At 46.6% G+C, this 15,856-nt stretch overlaps 1 protein-coding gene across 1 annotated transcript in view; it reads left to right on the forward strand.

Moving 5' to 3' along the window:
- Positions 1-10,608, forward strand: part of shank3b (SH3 and multiple ankyrin repeat domains 3b) — a 29,792-nt gene extending 19,184 nt beyond the window's left edge. Inside the window, exons 17-24 of the mRNA XM_062518086.1 lie at positions 1-69; positions 621-701; positions 2,033-2,056; positions 3,335-3,471; positions 3,946-4,051; positions 4,956-6,993; positions 7,314-7,343; positions 8,724-10,608. The exon at positions 1-69 is cut by the window's left edge and continues 67 nt beyond it. Of these exons, the coding sequence (XP_062374070.1) occupies positions 1-69; positions 621-701; positions 2,033-2,056; positions 3,335-3,471; positions 3,946-4,051; positions 4,956-6,993; positions 7,314-7,343; positions 8,724-9,348 (3,110 nt within the window). The 3' untranslated portion in view covers positions 9,349-10,608. The remainder of the gene's footprint in view (positions 70-620; positions 702-2,032; positions 2,057-3,334; positions 3,472-3,945; positions 4,052-4,955; positions 6,994-7,313; positions 7,344-8,723) is intronic.
- The last annotated feature ends 5,248 nt before the right edge of the window (positions 10,609-15,856 follow it).

Below are 15,856 nucleotides of genomic sequence, written 5' to 3' on the forward strand. Positions count from 1 at the left end.
GCAGGCTGGTCATGAAAGTTGTGTCTGTGTCTCGCAAACCAGATACTGGAGATGTAGTCCGCAAAAAAGGTGTGTGTGTGTGTGTGTGTGTGTGTGTGTGTGTGTGTGGGCGAGTTGTTTGTAGTTGTATATAACCTGTTGTTTGTGTTTGTTTGTTTGTGTGTGCGTGTTTGGTGCAAGCCACAATAAGTAGTCTTTGAGAATGTGCAGGAGCTGTGTGTGCGTGAGCATGTGTGTGTGTGTGTGTGTGTGTGTGTGTTTGTTGGAGTGCCGAACAAACAAAACATTGATGCGCCACCTATGATTATATCATTATCACGCCAATATGACCATAACACTATGGGAGCCCAGTTCCGCGAGAGTGCTACTGCGGCTCAGCTCAGAGCTAGCCAGGTCTCAATTAGAGATAAGAGATAAGGCACTGATATTCTGATATCACCGGCCTGATACATCTATCTACATTAGCAGATTTTGTTGAAAATGTCCTTGATTGAATTGCTATGTTGAAGTCTTTAAAACGTATTGTTGTTTGAATATAAGGGGAATGCAAAGGTGTAAATGTCCATTTACGTGTGTGTTTAATTGATCTGTACCCCCCCCCCCCCCCCCTTCACTCCCAGCCCCACCTCCCCCAAAGAGAGACCCCAGCACAAGCCTGACTCTGCGTTCCAAGAGCATGACGGCCGAACTGGAGGAGCTGGGTAAGAAAGACACACACACACACACACACACACACTTTCTCTCTCTCTCTCTCTTACTCTCTATCTCTCTCACACACACAAACACACACATTTCAATTATTTTTCTTGACTGACAAATACAGATTAAAACACCAACACAGTGTCCAAATACTAGTAAAAAGCTTGTTCTGGTACAAAAGACAATACTCTCATTGTGCAGTTATGAAATATATATTAAGGTTGTACAGTAGGTGTCTTCTCCAGACAGTGTCTTTTTCCTTGACAGCAGCTACAGAATAGTACTACCGTATATACCTGAATATAAGACTAGGTTTTTGTCCTAAAAATAGGCTGAAAAACGGGGGGGTCGTCTTATATTCGCCATATAGTCTAGACAAAATCACGGGAGAAAGGGAGAAAGCGGGGGAAACAGTAGAGGGTGCTAATACAATAGGCTTAATATTAGTGACAGTGTTATGAATTAACTTGATGGTGCTGAAAGCTGGCAAAGAATTTGGAGTCACGGAATATAACGTTGCGAGCACCAAAATAATGACTAAAAAATGCCCACTCATGGATAAATTAATCCAAATATTTAATGAATGGTGTTCAAATGTTTTCTTCCAATGAATTATCACTAGAATAAAGAATAAAATAAATAAGTCTGGAAAATGGGGGGTCGTCTTATATACAGGGTCGTCTTATATTCGGGTATATACGGTAATAGCTCGTTGTTTCGAGTGTCCTTGTTTTTTTCTCTGTGACAGAGAGTTTATGGTCCTAGAGCATCATACTGTACATCCAAACACACACACAATCACACAACTGCACACACACACAGAGACACAGAGACACAGAGACACACACACACACACACACACACACACATGACCCTGGGTTCCAAGGACATGACCGCCGATCTGGAGGAGCTGGGGAGAGAGAGAGGACGCCACTGTTTCTGATGACACATCCCCTCTGTCACATTGTCACTGTCACTGTTATGTCATGCCCACAGCACACGCCCACACTCTCTCCCACACAGGCCTATCTGCCCACACACACACATGCAAACATGCGCACACACACACACACACACACACACACACACACACACACACACACACACTCATACACACACACACACACATACACATGCACACACACACTCATACACGCACACACACACTCATACACGCACACACACTCACACACGCACACACGCACTCATACACGCACACACACACACACACACACACACACACACACACACACACACACAAACATACGCACAGCCTCGCATACATTACTATGAGCATATTCAGACAGATTTGTCCCTGGTTCTCACCCACAAGCATCCATGCGGAGGCGAAGAGGGGGTGAGTGCTAATGACATCATCATCATGGGACGGATGACATCATTGTATCATATCACCCCAGTCTCTGGAGTGCCTAGTGACTTTGAACATATAATTTGGTTTGGGTCGGTGGATGTTGGTTTGTAGTGGTGGATGACTTATCCTTATGGTTAAAAGCCTTGTGTGGTATTGAATATGTATGTGTACTGTATGTGTATGTGAAGTGATTTTGTGCTTATTATGTCAATGTGGTGCAGTTGTTTTATGTGTGGCAGTGTCATTGTGCATTTTGTGTATCATTTCTGTGTTTGTTGTTTAAGATGTAATTCAGCATTTATGTGGAGCTTTGTTTTAAAGTGAACGTCACATTGCGTTTTTGTGTTCTGATTATCGTCTGTAAGGGCTGTTCTGAATATTTGGATATGAATGTCTGTTTGTTTGGTGAATGATAACGTTGCATTGAACTTTAGGTGTGGACTGTGGACTGTCATTATTGAATTTGCACTAATATGAGTTGACACAGTTGTGTACATTCAAACAGAGTATGCGGTGAGAAGAGCTGAATTTGTCCTATATGCTTTTGGAGCTTCTATGAGCATGTCCAAGAATGGTGTGATGTAATGTTCAGTGTTTCTCTATGTCTATGTGTGTGTCAGTAATCACCCCAATGGTTAACGTGTGATATTCACTAGAAGAAGTGTGACACATACAGATAGAAATATCCACAGGTTTGATATGCTTATGGAACGACTGCCTGGTATCAGCATGTCTGGTATGAGTATTGTGAGTGTGTGTGTGTCAGTGTTTGATGGATTGTCACCTGTGTGTATTTCCGTCTGTTAAGTGTATGTGTTTGATAGAAATGTGTGTTTATGGCTGTTTAATGTGTGTATTGATGTTTTGTGTGTGTGTGTGTATGCGTGTGTGTTAGAGAGTGAGTGAAAGAGAGAGAAAGAGAACGAGAGTTAAGTGTATGCCTGTGAATGTGTCAAGTCAAGCCAATTTGTGAGAGTGTTAAATGAGTGTGTGTGTGTGAGAGAGAGAGAGAGAGAGAGAGAGAGAGAGAGAGTGAGAGAGAGAGGGTGTGTGTGTGTTAACTGTGTGTGTGTGAGAGAGTGCTAAGTGTGTGTGTGTGAGAGAGTGTGTTAATTGTGTGTGTGAGAGTGTGTGTGTTAAGTGTGTGTGAGAGAGAGTGCTAAGTGTGTGTGTGAGAGAGAGTGTGTTAATTGTGTGTGAGAGTGTGTGTGTGTTAAGTGTGTGTGTGAGGGAGTGTGCTAAATATGCGTGTTGTTCCTGCAGAGAAGCTGGATGAGATGCTGAGCAGCAGTAAGGAGCCGGTGGTGGTGATGAGGCCACGCCCCACGGAGGCGGACTCTCGCGCTGCCACCGTCAAGCAGAGACCAATCAGCCGGAGAATCACACAGGCAGAGATTAGTGTAAGACACACACACACACACACACACACACACACACACACACACACACCACTACATGCACATACACGACACACACACACACACATGCATACGCACAGTGCATAGATATGCACACACACTGTCACACACTGACACACACAGATACGCACAGATATGCACACACACACACACACACACACACACACACACACACATTCAAGCAAAGTGTTGGAGTTTTTGTACTCAAAGGGAAACTAGTGCAATCATAATCACTCAGGCATATGCTCTCTCTCTCTCTCTCTCTCTCTCTCTCACACACACACACACACACACACACACACACACGCATACACACACACACACACACACACACACCCATACCCCCCCCCCCTCCACACACACACACACACACACACACACACACAGAAGGAGTTCTGTGAAGGAGGGCTTACTGAATATTGCATGTATGTTCTGTCCCTTGTGCTGTTTGAATAGAATCTCCTGGAGAGGCAAGGAATGTCTCCATCTTCTGGGATGCAGCTGGGATTGGATAAGAGTCACATGCAGCTGCCGAGAGGAATGTCCAGAACAAAATCCTTCGGTAAACACACTCACTCACACACACACACTCATGAATTCCTTATTTGAACCCACAAATCGCATTTCTCACCGAGGAGAGTCAAACATCTCTTGAGGTGACAGCTCTTAACACTGGCGGCTACAGAAATCAGAGCCTGTGCCACACAGCAAGGCTGCCTATTACAGCTGAGCAGAGTAGTGCCAGCGGTTTGGATTTTCTCCTTGATAGACCTGTCAGTTGTAACCCACTTAGAGTGAGTTTGTGAATTATGTCCCATGCTGCCAAATATCAATATTACCAACTGACATGCACTGGCTAGCTCACTGATCACTGCAAGTATGGGCTGATACATTTTGTGATAGAAGGCTATACCCATATAGGTCAATAAATAATTGGGATGATTGTAACTGTAATACTCATAAGGTAAATCTCCTTAAAGGTGACATAGAATGGAAACCATTTTTGTGTTGGTTTTGATGAATTAGGAGAGGTTGTGCATAACCAAAGAGCTATCATGAACGTGAGGCATGGTTGTGCCCTCTTGCATATGAAAATCTTGAACTTAGAAATAGCCACTAAAAAATGGGCGAATTACTACAAAGCCCACTTGTGATGTCAAATATCGCAAAGCCATTGAAGTTCAATTGGAGTTGCCAAAGAGGGTGCCATTTAGTCAAAAGGACCATTTCAATACCCAGCCTAAATACAAGGTTTTAATTGGGCTTGTAGTTTATTTTTCATAAATCAAAGTTGAATACTATTTTAACATCAGAGAACACAGTGCAATACTCGATTCATCCATTCTATGTCCTCTTTAATCATACATGCCATGAGTCTCCATCCAGAGATCTGTGATCATTGTGATGTATCTCCAGAGTAATGACTGTCATGAATCTCAATGCTGTGACATGCGTGTTACATGCAGAGATGTTTCACACAGGTGCCCCCGAGGACGACCGAATCTCCGCTCTGATTGGAGAACACCGGTTTCCACGGAGCTCTTCCATGACGGACAGCTTCCACCACATTCCGCCCCCGCCTCAGACGGCGCCCCCTCCGCCCCCGACTTCCTACTACATGGACTCCGGTCCGCCTCCGGCCTTCCTCCCCCCGCCCCCTCCGTCGCGGGCGTCCAATCAGTCGCGCTCGAGCTTCCGCCCGGGCGCGGAGCCCAAGCTGCACGGGCCCGTGACGACGGAGCGGCAGCGGAAAGCGCGTTCGATGATCATCCTGCAGGACACGGCGCACCTGCCCGTGGAGCCCACCGCCATCTCGCGTCCGGCGACGCCCACCTCGGGTCACTCCGGGCAGCCGCTGCAGGAGCGCGGCAGGCGGCGGACGTCCGGCGTGGAGAACCCCTACGCCAACGTGGGCCGCCTGAGCACCCTGTACACGCCGGCCAAGCCGCAGCGCCGCAAGAGCCCGCTGGTCAAGCAGGGCCAGGTGGAGGAGGCCGGCGTCGGAGGAGGGATCGTCCCGCTGATCCGCGAGCCGTCTCCCGTCGGGACGCTGCCGCGCATCCCGCACAGCAGCCGGGCCGAGCAGTTCCAGCAGCAGGTGCTGTCGGAGCGCGCCCGCATCACGCCGCCCGGGGCCCGGCGCCGGCCCAGCGTCTTCCTGTCGGTGGAAGGGGGCGCCACCGAGCCGCAGACGGTGCTGCTGTCGCAGTCGCACTCCATGGACGAGCTGGCCGAGCTGCCGCCGCCCGCTCCGATGCTCTCGCCGGGGCCCCCGCCGGGGGGGTCCACCTTCATCCACCCGCTGACCGGCCGGCCGCTGGACCCGTCGTCGCCGCTGGCGTTGGCGCTGGCCGCGAGGGAGCGCGCGCTGAGCGGCCGGACCACGCCCACCACGCCGTCCCCGTCGCCGACGCCCAGCCAGGGCCGGGGCTCGGAGCGTCCCGAGACGGAGGGAGGGGCGACCACGCCGACGGCGGTCGAGGCCACGCCGCCGCCGTCCTGGAGGGACGAGCCGATCAGCATCATCGAGACGCCGCCGCCCAGCGAGATGGTCGTCGTCGTCGGCAGCGGCGGCAGCCCCGCGTCAGGAAGGAGCCCGGAGACCACGCCGGCCCCGTCCAGCCTGACGGACACCGAGCACAGCCCGACCTCGACCGCGGTCCCCCGCGTGCCCTCGCCGGCGCCGCCGCTGGCCATCCTGTCCGGCCGCAGCATGACCATGAGCTCGGAGGAGGAGGCCGAGCCGTACACGGTCACGCTCCCGCCGGCGCTGCTGTCGTCCAGCGACGAGGAGACGCGCGAGGAGCTGCGCAAGATCGGCCTGGTGCCGCCGCCCGAGCCCTTCGCCAACGGCCTGCTGGCCAAAGAGGCGCCCATCAAGGCCACGCTGGCGCTCGTCAGCGCTTCCGGCCCGCGGCCCGTACCGGCATCCGCCGCCGCCGCCGCTAGCGGCACCTCGACCTCTTCCGCGTCCGCCTCGGGGGGCAAGTGCGACTCGGTGGCCACGGACTCGGGCGTGGAGGACCCGCACCTGGAGACGACCAGCACGGTGTCGACGGTCTCCAGCATGTCCACGCTGTCGTCGGAGAGCGCCGACTCGGCGCACGCCAAGCCCAAGTGCGTGGTGGGCCGCGGGCGCCCGGCCGCTCTCATGCGCGACCCGCTGCTCAAGCAGTCGTCCGACAGCGAGCTGCTGCCCCAGGTGCAGGGCGGCACGGGCACCCCCGGCCGGCCCCGGTACCTCTTCCAGCGCCGCTCCAAGCTCTGGGGGGAGGTGGAGCCGCGCGGCCTCGGATCTTCCGCCGAGCAGCAGGAGAGGGGAGGAGGAGGAGGAGGGGCAGGAGGTGGCGCGGGTGGAGGAGGAGGCGCGGGGGGAGCGAACGAGGGCCGGCCGGCGGCCATGGGCGCCGAGCTCCTGAGCAAGGACTCGCACTCGCTCGGGGAGGAGCCCATCGTCGGGGCCGCGCTCGACCCTGGCAGGAGGTCGCCCGTCGGAGGGGCGAGGTGAGCGACGACGAAAACAGCTATCGCTAAAAAAACCACGCCTGCTGTTAAAACACACTGCATTGTTTTTTTTTTTGTTTGTTTTTTAAAAAAGCACACTCCTGCTCTTAAACACACTGCATAGTTTTTTTTTAAAAAAAAGCACACGCCTCATACATTGCCACCTGACAAAATGATACCATGGGTGGATAACGAACCCTCATACACACACGTCCAAGGCTAACACACCAATTTTGTTGTAGCGTTCCTGAGTTCTCCTCAGAGCTGCACGTCTTCTGGTTAACGTGTGGTTTTCTTTGTCCCTCTCTGTCTTCTTGCAGATGTGAGGAGGAGGGCGGAGAGAGTAAATCGTAGGTTTTTAGCTGTGGGTAAACTCCAGGTTCTTTATCCAGCTTAGGTCCTAAAACCACTAAAACAAAAAATGCCAATAATAACCACTAAGCTTATTTACCAAGCATGAGTAAACATAACCAAAACACCAAGAGTGGGCATTAACCTGTTCCTTCTCTGTGACTCTTAAGCAATTTCACAATTTCACTCTCCCTCACTGACATCTGCATGAAAAAAACAAGCCAATGTCTCACCTCTAAAACACCCCAACACCTGGTAATGTCTGACTTACAAACACCAACTATGGCAGCAAATCAGAGTCTGAATGTCTGAAGACTTTCAAAAATGCTTTTCAATCGGCTTCTGTAAACCGGTTGCCTTAAGAGGACCCCCTGTAATATGTCCATGCGTGTGTAAACGCTGCCGTTGGTTTGTCTCTGTAAGCAGGCAAAGCTGCCTTTGGGGTGTATGTGTGTGTGTGTGTGTGTGTGTGTGTGTGTGTGTGTGTGTGTGTCATCTGCCGTCTTTTCTCTGAAAAGCTTTACAGGGTTTTAAGTATGCCACTGCAGTATGTTAATGGGGCTATGTGAAGACGTGGAGCGTCTTTAAATACCCTGCTCGCTTTGCATCTTCTCATTGTGCAACGTAAACTAAGTCCTCCGTATTCTCAGTCGGTTGTAGAAATGAAATCATGCACACTACATACGCACACACACACACACACACACATTCAACAACATCAACAACACATGTAGACACACAGTACTCTGGATTCAAGCTAACGTTTCTTATTTTAGAAACAATTTCAATGTAAAGATCAGAGGTACAATTATTTTTAGACGCCCTGTACTTGTGGTCTCCATTGCCCCCTCCTTGTTTCGTATTCTTTTTCTCCCTTAAGCTAATTCACATGGACACAGCCACATGATCAGCATTCTCAAAAAGACCCTGACAAATGTTGTTGCTTTGAGTTAAGTTATAACAATGATATTACACATTAACTTGTCACTACACATTCACATACAGTGATTTTTTAAGAAAATGACTCGACTGGGAAATGTAGAATTTGCTCATAATTTTTAGTGTACACCAACCTATATATTTCATATGATATTAGATATTCGTATGAAATCCACATATTAACACATAGGTTGTAACCTAGTGCATAATGTATCACCACTTACACTCACTCTCCTAGTTTTCCTTCTGTCTCCCTCTGCCCGTCGCGTCTTAAAGGAGCAGTGCTTTATTACGATCTGCACAGGTCTCCAGCCAGTCAACACAATGCTTTTGGAATATGATCAACCTTATGCCAGAATCAAGGACTGCGCCTTTAATTGCCCCTGTTGCCTTGAGTCTGGTCATAATCCCTCTACAGCCTAATCTCTCCTCTTCTTCAGGTTGTTCAGCAGCCTGGGCGAGCTGCACACCATCTCCCAGCGCAGTTACGGCACCACCTTCACCATCCGCCCAGGCACCCGTTACCCGGTGACGCGCCGCACGCCCAGCCCCGGCGCTACGCCCGACCGCGGCGGCGACTCGCCGCTGGGCCCCGTGCGCAGCACCTTCGGCAGCGGCGGAGGCGGCGGCGGCAGCAGCAGCAGCCCCCACCTGCCGCACCACCACCACCACCACCACACCATCCTCAAGTCGTCCAGCCTCAGTCTGCCCACGGAGCCCAAGGAGGTGCGCTTCGTCATGCGGAGCGCCAGCGCTCGCGCCCGCAGCCGCTCGCCCTCGCCGTCGCCCTGCGCCTCGCCGTGCCCGTCGCCCGTGCTGGGCGGGCCGCTCATGGCGCTGCGGCCCTTCCGCCAGCGCCCGCTGGCGCTCTGGAACAAGTACGACGTGGGCGACTGGCTGGAGAGCGTCGGCCTCGGTGAGCACCGCCAGCGCTTCCTGGAGCACGAGATCGAGGGCGCGCACCTGCCCGCGCTCACCAAGGACGACCTGGCCGAGCTGGGGGTGACGCGCGTTGGCCACCGCATGAACATCGAGCGCGCGCTCAAGCAGCTGCTGGACACTTGAAGGTGCCCACCTCAAGATGGCCGCTCACTCTCCAGGCCGCCGCGCAAAAATGTTCCTCTCCGTACAGACGTAGAATTTACACTGGAGTTTGGCACAGAATAGTTGAACCTGCACAACCCCCCTTCCAATCCAAACACAGCCATCGACAATCTACACTACCCCCCCCCCCACACACACACACACACACATACACACACATACACACACAAACAACAACTGGATCAATATCCAGGATTTATCTACAACTTTAATTTATACAACAATATAGCAGACCTATCCATACCCCTCACACTTTCCCCCAATGCCATGCAAAAAAACCCCACTAATATTCAACATCTATATAAGGCATTCTTAGTACCCCAAGACAAAATAGCCACTTTAACATCCTTACCTTCAAAATGTTTTTTTTTTTAGTCACAGAATCAGCATAGTATCTAACCTCTAACTAGTCCCAACATTTTGGTATATCACCTTTTACCCTTACCAGGTAGTCCCAGTCCAATATTTTGCTGTGGTGGTACAGTATACTGGGTCATAACAGACTGGGCCTGGGTTGCTGTGGTTGATGTTAAGTGAAAATTAATGTTCAACATCTATGGTTAAAGGAGATTGCCTTTGGAGAGCTTTCTGCTCTCTACCTTTTTAAGCAACCTTTGAACAGATTCTGCCTCCATCTAGATTTAATAAAATGAAAGTATTTTCAGCTAACTTTTATATGTATGAATTAAAACAGGCTATATATTTAAGATGGAACGAATTGTATTGCGTATGAATGCAACTTGAAGTTTAACTTCACAGTTTAACCTTATATTGTGTCTTTAAAAAGTTTGTGGTAGAGTTAATTTGGTCAGATTTACAGCTATTTTACCTTTGAAGCAAAGTCCCTTATCACAATTATTGCTTTCTATTAATCTGTGCTTTGATTAATATGATGTTCCCAATATATTTATTATTTTATTCTCTTTACAAAGTCAAAAATGTTGTTGGACGAAGGCGTTTGAGACGTTAGTAAATGTGGCAGATGTCTGTAAATATGTTATTTTCTTTCTTTCCTTCTTTCTTTGTTTTCAACTTAAACAGAAGCAATGAAAATGTGTGTTATTTACATGCTGACTATGGTTGCTCCGAGGGCTGTGATGTTTGCTCACCTCTGTGAATGACTTACAAAGATCAGGTGCTATGTTACAAAGCCATCTGCACACACACACGCACACACACACGCACGCACACACGCGCACACACACAGACACAGACACGGACACACAGACACAGACACACACACACACACAGAGACACAGACACACACACACACACGCACTCACACAGACACGGACACACAGACACAGACACACACACACACACAGAGACACAGACACACACACACACACACACACACACACACACACACACACACACACACACACACACACACAGAGTATATCCAGTAACACAATTAGTCAGTATATAAAATGTGCATGCATACACAAGTGCTTAATCTCATGTCTATAGTATACAAAACAATGCACGCTAATACAGGACACATGCACAGGCAAAACATCAGGATAGCATTGCCATCCTAAATGTCAGTATATTATTTGACACACAGATATACTCATATTCACATCCCCAAAAATTGCACAAGTACCTCACACACACACACACACACACACACACACACACACACACACACACACATATGTGCACAGTACATCTACACATACACGCTGGCACTTACACACACATTCGCCTACAAACACACACACACACACACACACACACACACACACACACACACACACACACACAGGCTTGAAGTGGCCGACAATCTTATCCATGCAGCATGTGAATAGTGAATTGTGTCTGCAGTGTGTGATTGCACTGTTCTGGCAAGTGACAATGGACAGCATCCGCCACATTCATATACAAAAATGGAAGACGTCTCCCAAAAAAAAAAAAAGGACTAGACCTTTTTGGTTATTGTTGGACTCAAGATCAAATTGTTGGCCGATATCTAGCCTTCTCTATACGGAAAAAACATGTACCAAATATTACAACTGGCGTCACGTGTGTGTCTTTAAAAAACTTTCTTCAGTTCTCAGGCTGTGTGAAGTGGATAAGGAGCTCTAGCGCCCTCGCCTGGACATAACGAGGGAGTTTTCTCCTTTCTCGTTTTTGTACAGACAGAATGCCATTCAATCCAACCATTTTTTCTAACATGGAAATCAATAGGACCTTGTTGGAATTCAATGGACATTTGTATTCGTAAACCAGTGGTATTAGCACCCTAATTTTGTGGACATTATACAGAACGAAAACAGGGTTTTATCAGTCATAGCCTTTTCAAGTTGAAATTATAACTGTTCAATATTTTGAGCCCTGACAAAATAGAATTTCTTCATTCTGAACCTTTACATGCTCTCCTTATTACCATGGAAATGCTCACACAACAGTCACTGAGTTCAAAGCGGTTAGAGGGTGGCCTTTACTAGCCTGGCCTAGAAGGCTACTGGTTTCAAATGAAACCTGAGGCGAAAGATGGGTGACAGTCGATATTTGAAGAGATCTACAGTAGTAGACCTGCAAAATAGACCTGCGAGTTTCAAGAAAAGTTGACTATGACTTCTCTATATCATCCAAAAATGAGGCAACATTCTGTCCGTTTTGTGCAAGGCCAACAAATCTAATACATTATCATGAAACATGTACATGAGTAGGCCTAGTCTACTAGAGAGAGAGAGAGAGAGAGAGAGAGAGAGAAAAGCTGCATCACTTTGAACTGAAGACAACAGCCTGAAGAAACAGTGATTCAGCCTTGATGCTACAGTTATGGAAAACTATAGCTTCAAGGAAGCGTTTCTGCAAGACTGAAAGTTAGCTGTTATACTGTACTGTACTGCAGTTTGCGAATGTCATCTGTCCAGAAATGTTATTTAGAAAGTTAGCATCGGCTAATAATGTTGCACAGGTAGGCTAATCCCTAAAGCTAGAGTTCATTCCTTCACTTGCTAAAATCTAACAGGCTAATATTAAAAGCCAATGTGCAACTCTCAGGGGTTTTAATAACTGCTTTGAGGCAACAAAGGATCTTTCCATCATCTGCTATTGCACTATCCTCTAAGAAGACCTGGGAAGTGATTGGATAGGTAGGTTGGGGTAGGCCTAGTTCGGCTAGATCACACTGAAATTGTGACTCTTAATTGAGGCTGTCCACTGCGACAGTGTTGGATCATAAGTGTCAATGAATGATGACTTTTACACGCTTGTTTGGTAACATTGCAAGACTTGGTCTGTGTACAATGGCCTACAACTGTACTGCGTCCTTTAACTTTGTGCATGGGAAACATTTCCAACTCTGGCATCGTAATGGGCGTAGACTTCGCATTAACTTTGAAATCATTGGCCCAGCCTAACCATCACATTGATCAATGATTCCTAACTTCACCTTTACAAACGGCATTGGTAATCAGGAAACAGTGTAGCCTATTTATGGTTATGGTTGCTTAGCAGACCTATCTTTGCTGTAGCCTACACAGAGTCTACACATTCCTCTGATAGTATTTTTGATGTTTATATATACTCTAATGAATTTGTTGGAAACAACACAAACTGTGAGATGTGTTAAAAAAACAACAACAACAAGTTGTGCTATTTTCAACACATATTGTGAAACAAATAACAAAAACAACATGTTGGAAGCAGCACAAACTGTGTTGTCCCTATTTGGACACAATTTGTGTTGTTTTCAACACATTTGTTTTAAGAGTGTAGTTGTTAGTACCTTTTCCCACATGGCACTTTTGATTTCAAAGCATAAGCATCACCCCTACTCCCTGATTGACCCGTCACCCTTTGTGCCCAAGGGAGACTTTAGCGTATTGTTGTGTACCTGTCTAGCCTGTGAAATAAAATGGAGATTCTAGGGGGGCATGGTCAAGATAGGCTAAGGCCCTCTACGAAAAATAACTATTGGAATCCTATAGTGTCCTAAGAATAGGCAAGTAGCATTTTGGAATAAGGTATATAAGCCCTATGAGACTGTACAGTAGGACCAAGAGGGTAAGGATATTATAGAGATATAGACGTTATAGATGTTACAGAACATCACAAGTATTATACACTACCATAACTATCAATCTAATATTACTAGTTATTTTAACCAAGTAAGTGTGACAGGGTTGGCAGCTTAAAAAAAAATTATGGTTATGGTCAGAGAGGGTTAAAGCGGAGCCAGTAATGAAGGATCTTTGTTATGGTTATTGTATTTAGCAGATGCTTTAATATAAGCAGCAATGAGGGGGTCAAGTAGACAGGCTGGAGTTGGAGTTAAGTATGTAAGAAAGTGATTATATCGACAGAGAATGGCATTAGATAGTGATATTATATGGTATAATACCCCAAACTCAATTAATTAACAAAACGTAGAAACACAATGCAGCTTTACTGCTTGGCTTCCGGTAAGAGAAGGTAGAAACATTATGGTGCATTCACAACTGATTGGTCCCCAGTAAAAAGATGATAAGAATCGCAAAATGTAGAAAAACAATTTATTGCCTATGCAGTAGTTTGCTTGGCCCCCACTAAAGGTGTTAAGACAGGGATAGCCAAACTATGGCCTGTGGGCCAGGTCAGGCCTGTTGCGCACTTTAATCCATAGGCATCAAATTAACAGTACAGTGCATTTGCATGCATTTGCATGCACTGTAATAATATCTATAGTTTAATACTGTGCCTTTCAGGTACCCAATGTTCCTGGACAAAAGAAGGGTGCAAGATGGGGGCAAAAAGGCCTCAGGGACAGTGTTGCCAGATTGGGTTGAGTGATTTCCGCACAATCACGTTCAAAAACCCGCCCTCTTCAGCAAAAAAAAACGGCACAACAATGATTTTGTCATAGAGAACCATTTAACTAAACATTTTATTTGCCCGCCTAAAGCTTATTTTATCCCGCCCCACAAAAGAAGCCCAATTGGGCAGGCACCCGCCCAATCTGGCAACACTGCTCAGGGAGTGTGCTTTAAGGAGCTTTTTGAACATGTCCAGAGAGGGGTCACTACGGATGTCATGCATTTTTAAAACACAATTACAGCATTCTAGTCAGTTCCACATAAATACGTGCAGTATTTGTTAGATTCTTTTAAACATCAACCTGCCAGGGACTGCAGATGGAAATTAGTCTGTGACTAAATCTGGTGCATTTACATGTTCTATAAGGACATGTTGATTAATGTATATTGTCACTTTCTTAAATAAATAAAACATAAACATAAACATATGCTGACCCACACACCATGACGAAATCAAAAGTCAAAGTAGCAAGTTGTAAAATGATATGGAGTGATTTTGATGTGATTAATCATAATGAAACTCTCCCTCTGCGCTTTTATCTTACTAAAGCAAGCAGTAAAATTCCAACGGGGCAAAAATAATGAACTCCATGCTGATGACTCAATGCAGGTAAATTAATGTGTTGTTGATGGAGGGAATCAAGAGACTCCATGGGACAGCAAAAGGCGTTTTTATTTTTACTTTATATGTAATTTATGATTTTTTTTGTTTTTTTTTTAAATAAATACAAGGAAAAAAATAATGACAATATCATATTTTTTTGAGATTCACCTGCAAGGAGCATGACTAAATGACAGACACACATTAACCAGCCTTAAAGGAGATCCCCGGACAATTTTAACATGGAGCTCAGTTGTTAAGTTCACAGAATACTGTCGGTCGGGAAAAAAATATGAAAGAAATCGGTGCTGTCTGATGCAAATGAGCTGGCTAGCAGCTAAAGCAGCCAAAGGGGCCTACAAGCTGTGCTATGAAGCCATTATATGAGGGCAGATCAAATCCCAAATTTGCCAATGTTTGCAGGCTTTGCCCAACCCTGACACAAGGAGACTTAACAGGGAATTGACTGGTACCCTGAAAACCATGACATTATCTTAGTACCCAAGGTAACTTTTTAAATGTTTTTCATGAGCTGTCCTGATGATTTATGCAAGCTAACAAGTAGGCCTATTTTGGTAATTGACCAAGGATCCCCTGCTGAAGATTTTTCTAATATATATAGTTATTATATTATTCCCTACATAAGAATCTCTGTAAGTGTCAGAGCAACATTTTCCATAAAATGCTTTAGGCTACTATAGGGACCTAATTGCAAAAACGTAATATTTAAAAACTAGAAAAGCACTTAGAGAGCATAGGCCTCCGCCTCCTGGATCCAGATGGTGATATGTATCACTCCCTTTAATCGTTTCTTCCTTGGGTCATTTCAGACCTTTCCTGAAAATGTCATCGAAATCCATCCATAACTTTTTGAGTTATCTTGCGAACAAACAAAGAAACAAACAAAGCCCGATGAAAACATACCCTCCTTGGTGGAGTTAACATCAATTTATATTATGCATAATGTAAATAAAATTATGTTATACACACTTTCAGTTCATTGGCCAAAATAGGACAATAAAAAAGAAGGACCACTCAAACGACTTTACAAATTCTGAGGGCC

This window comes from Sardina pilchardus, chromosome 17 (assembly GCF_963854185.1).
Source record: "Sardina pilchardus chromosome 17, fSarPil1.1, whole genome shotgun sequence".
NCBI classification, from domain to species: Eukaryota; Metazoa; Chordata; class Actinopteri; order Clupeiformes; family Clupeidae; genus Sardina; species Sardina pilchardus.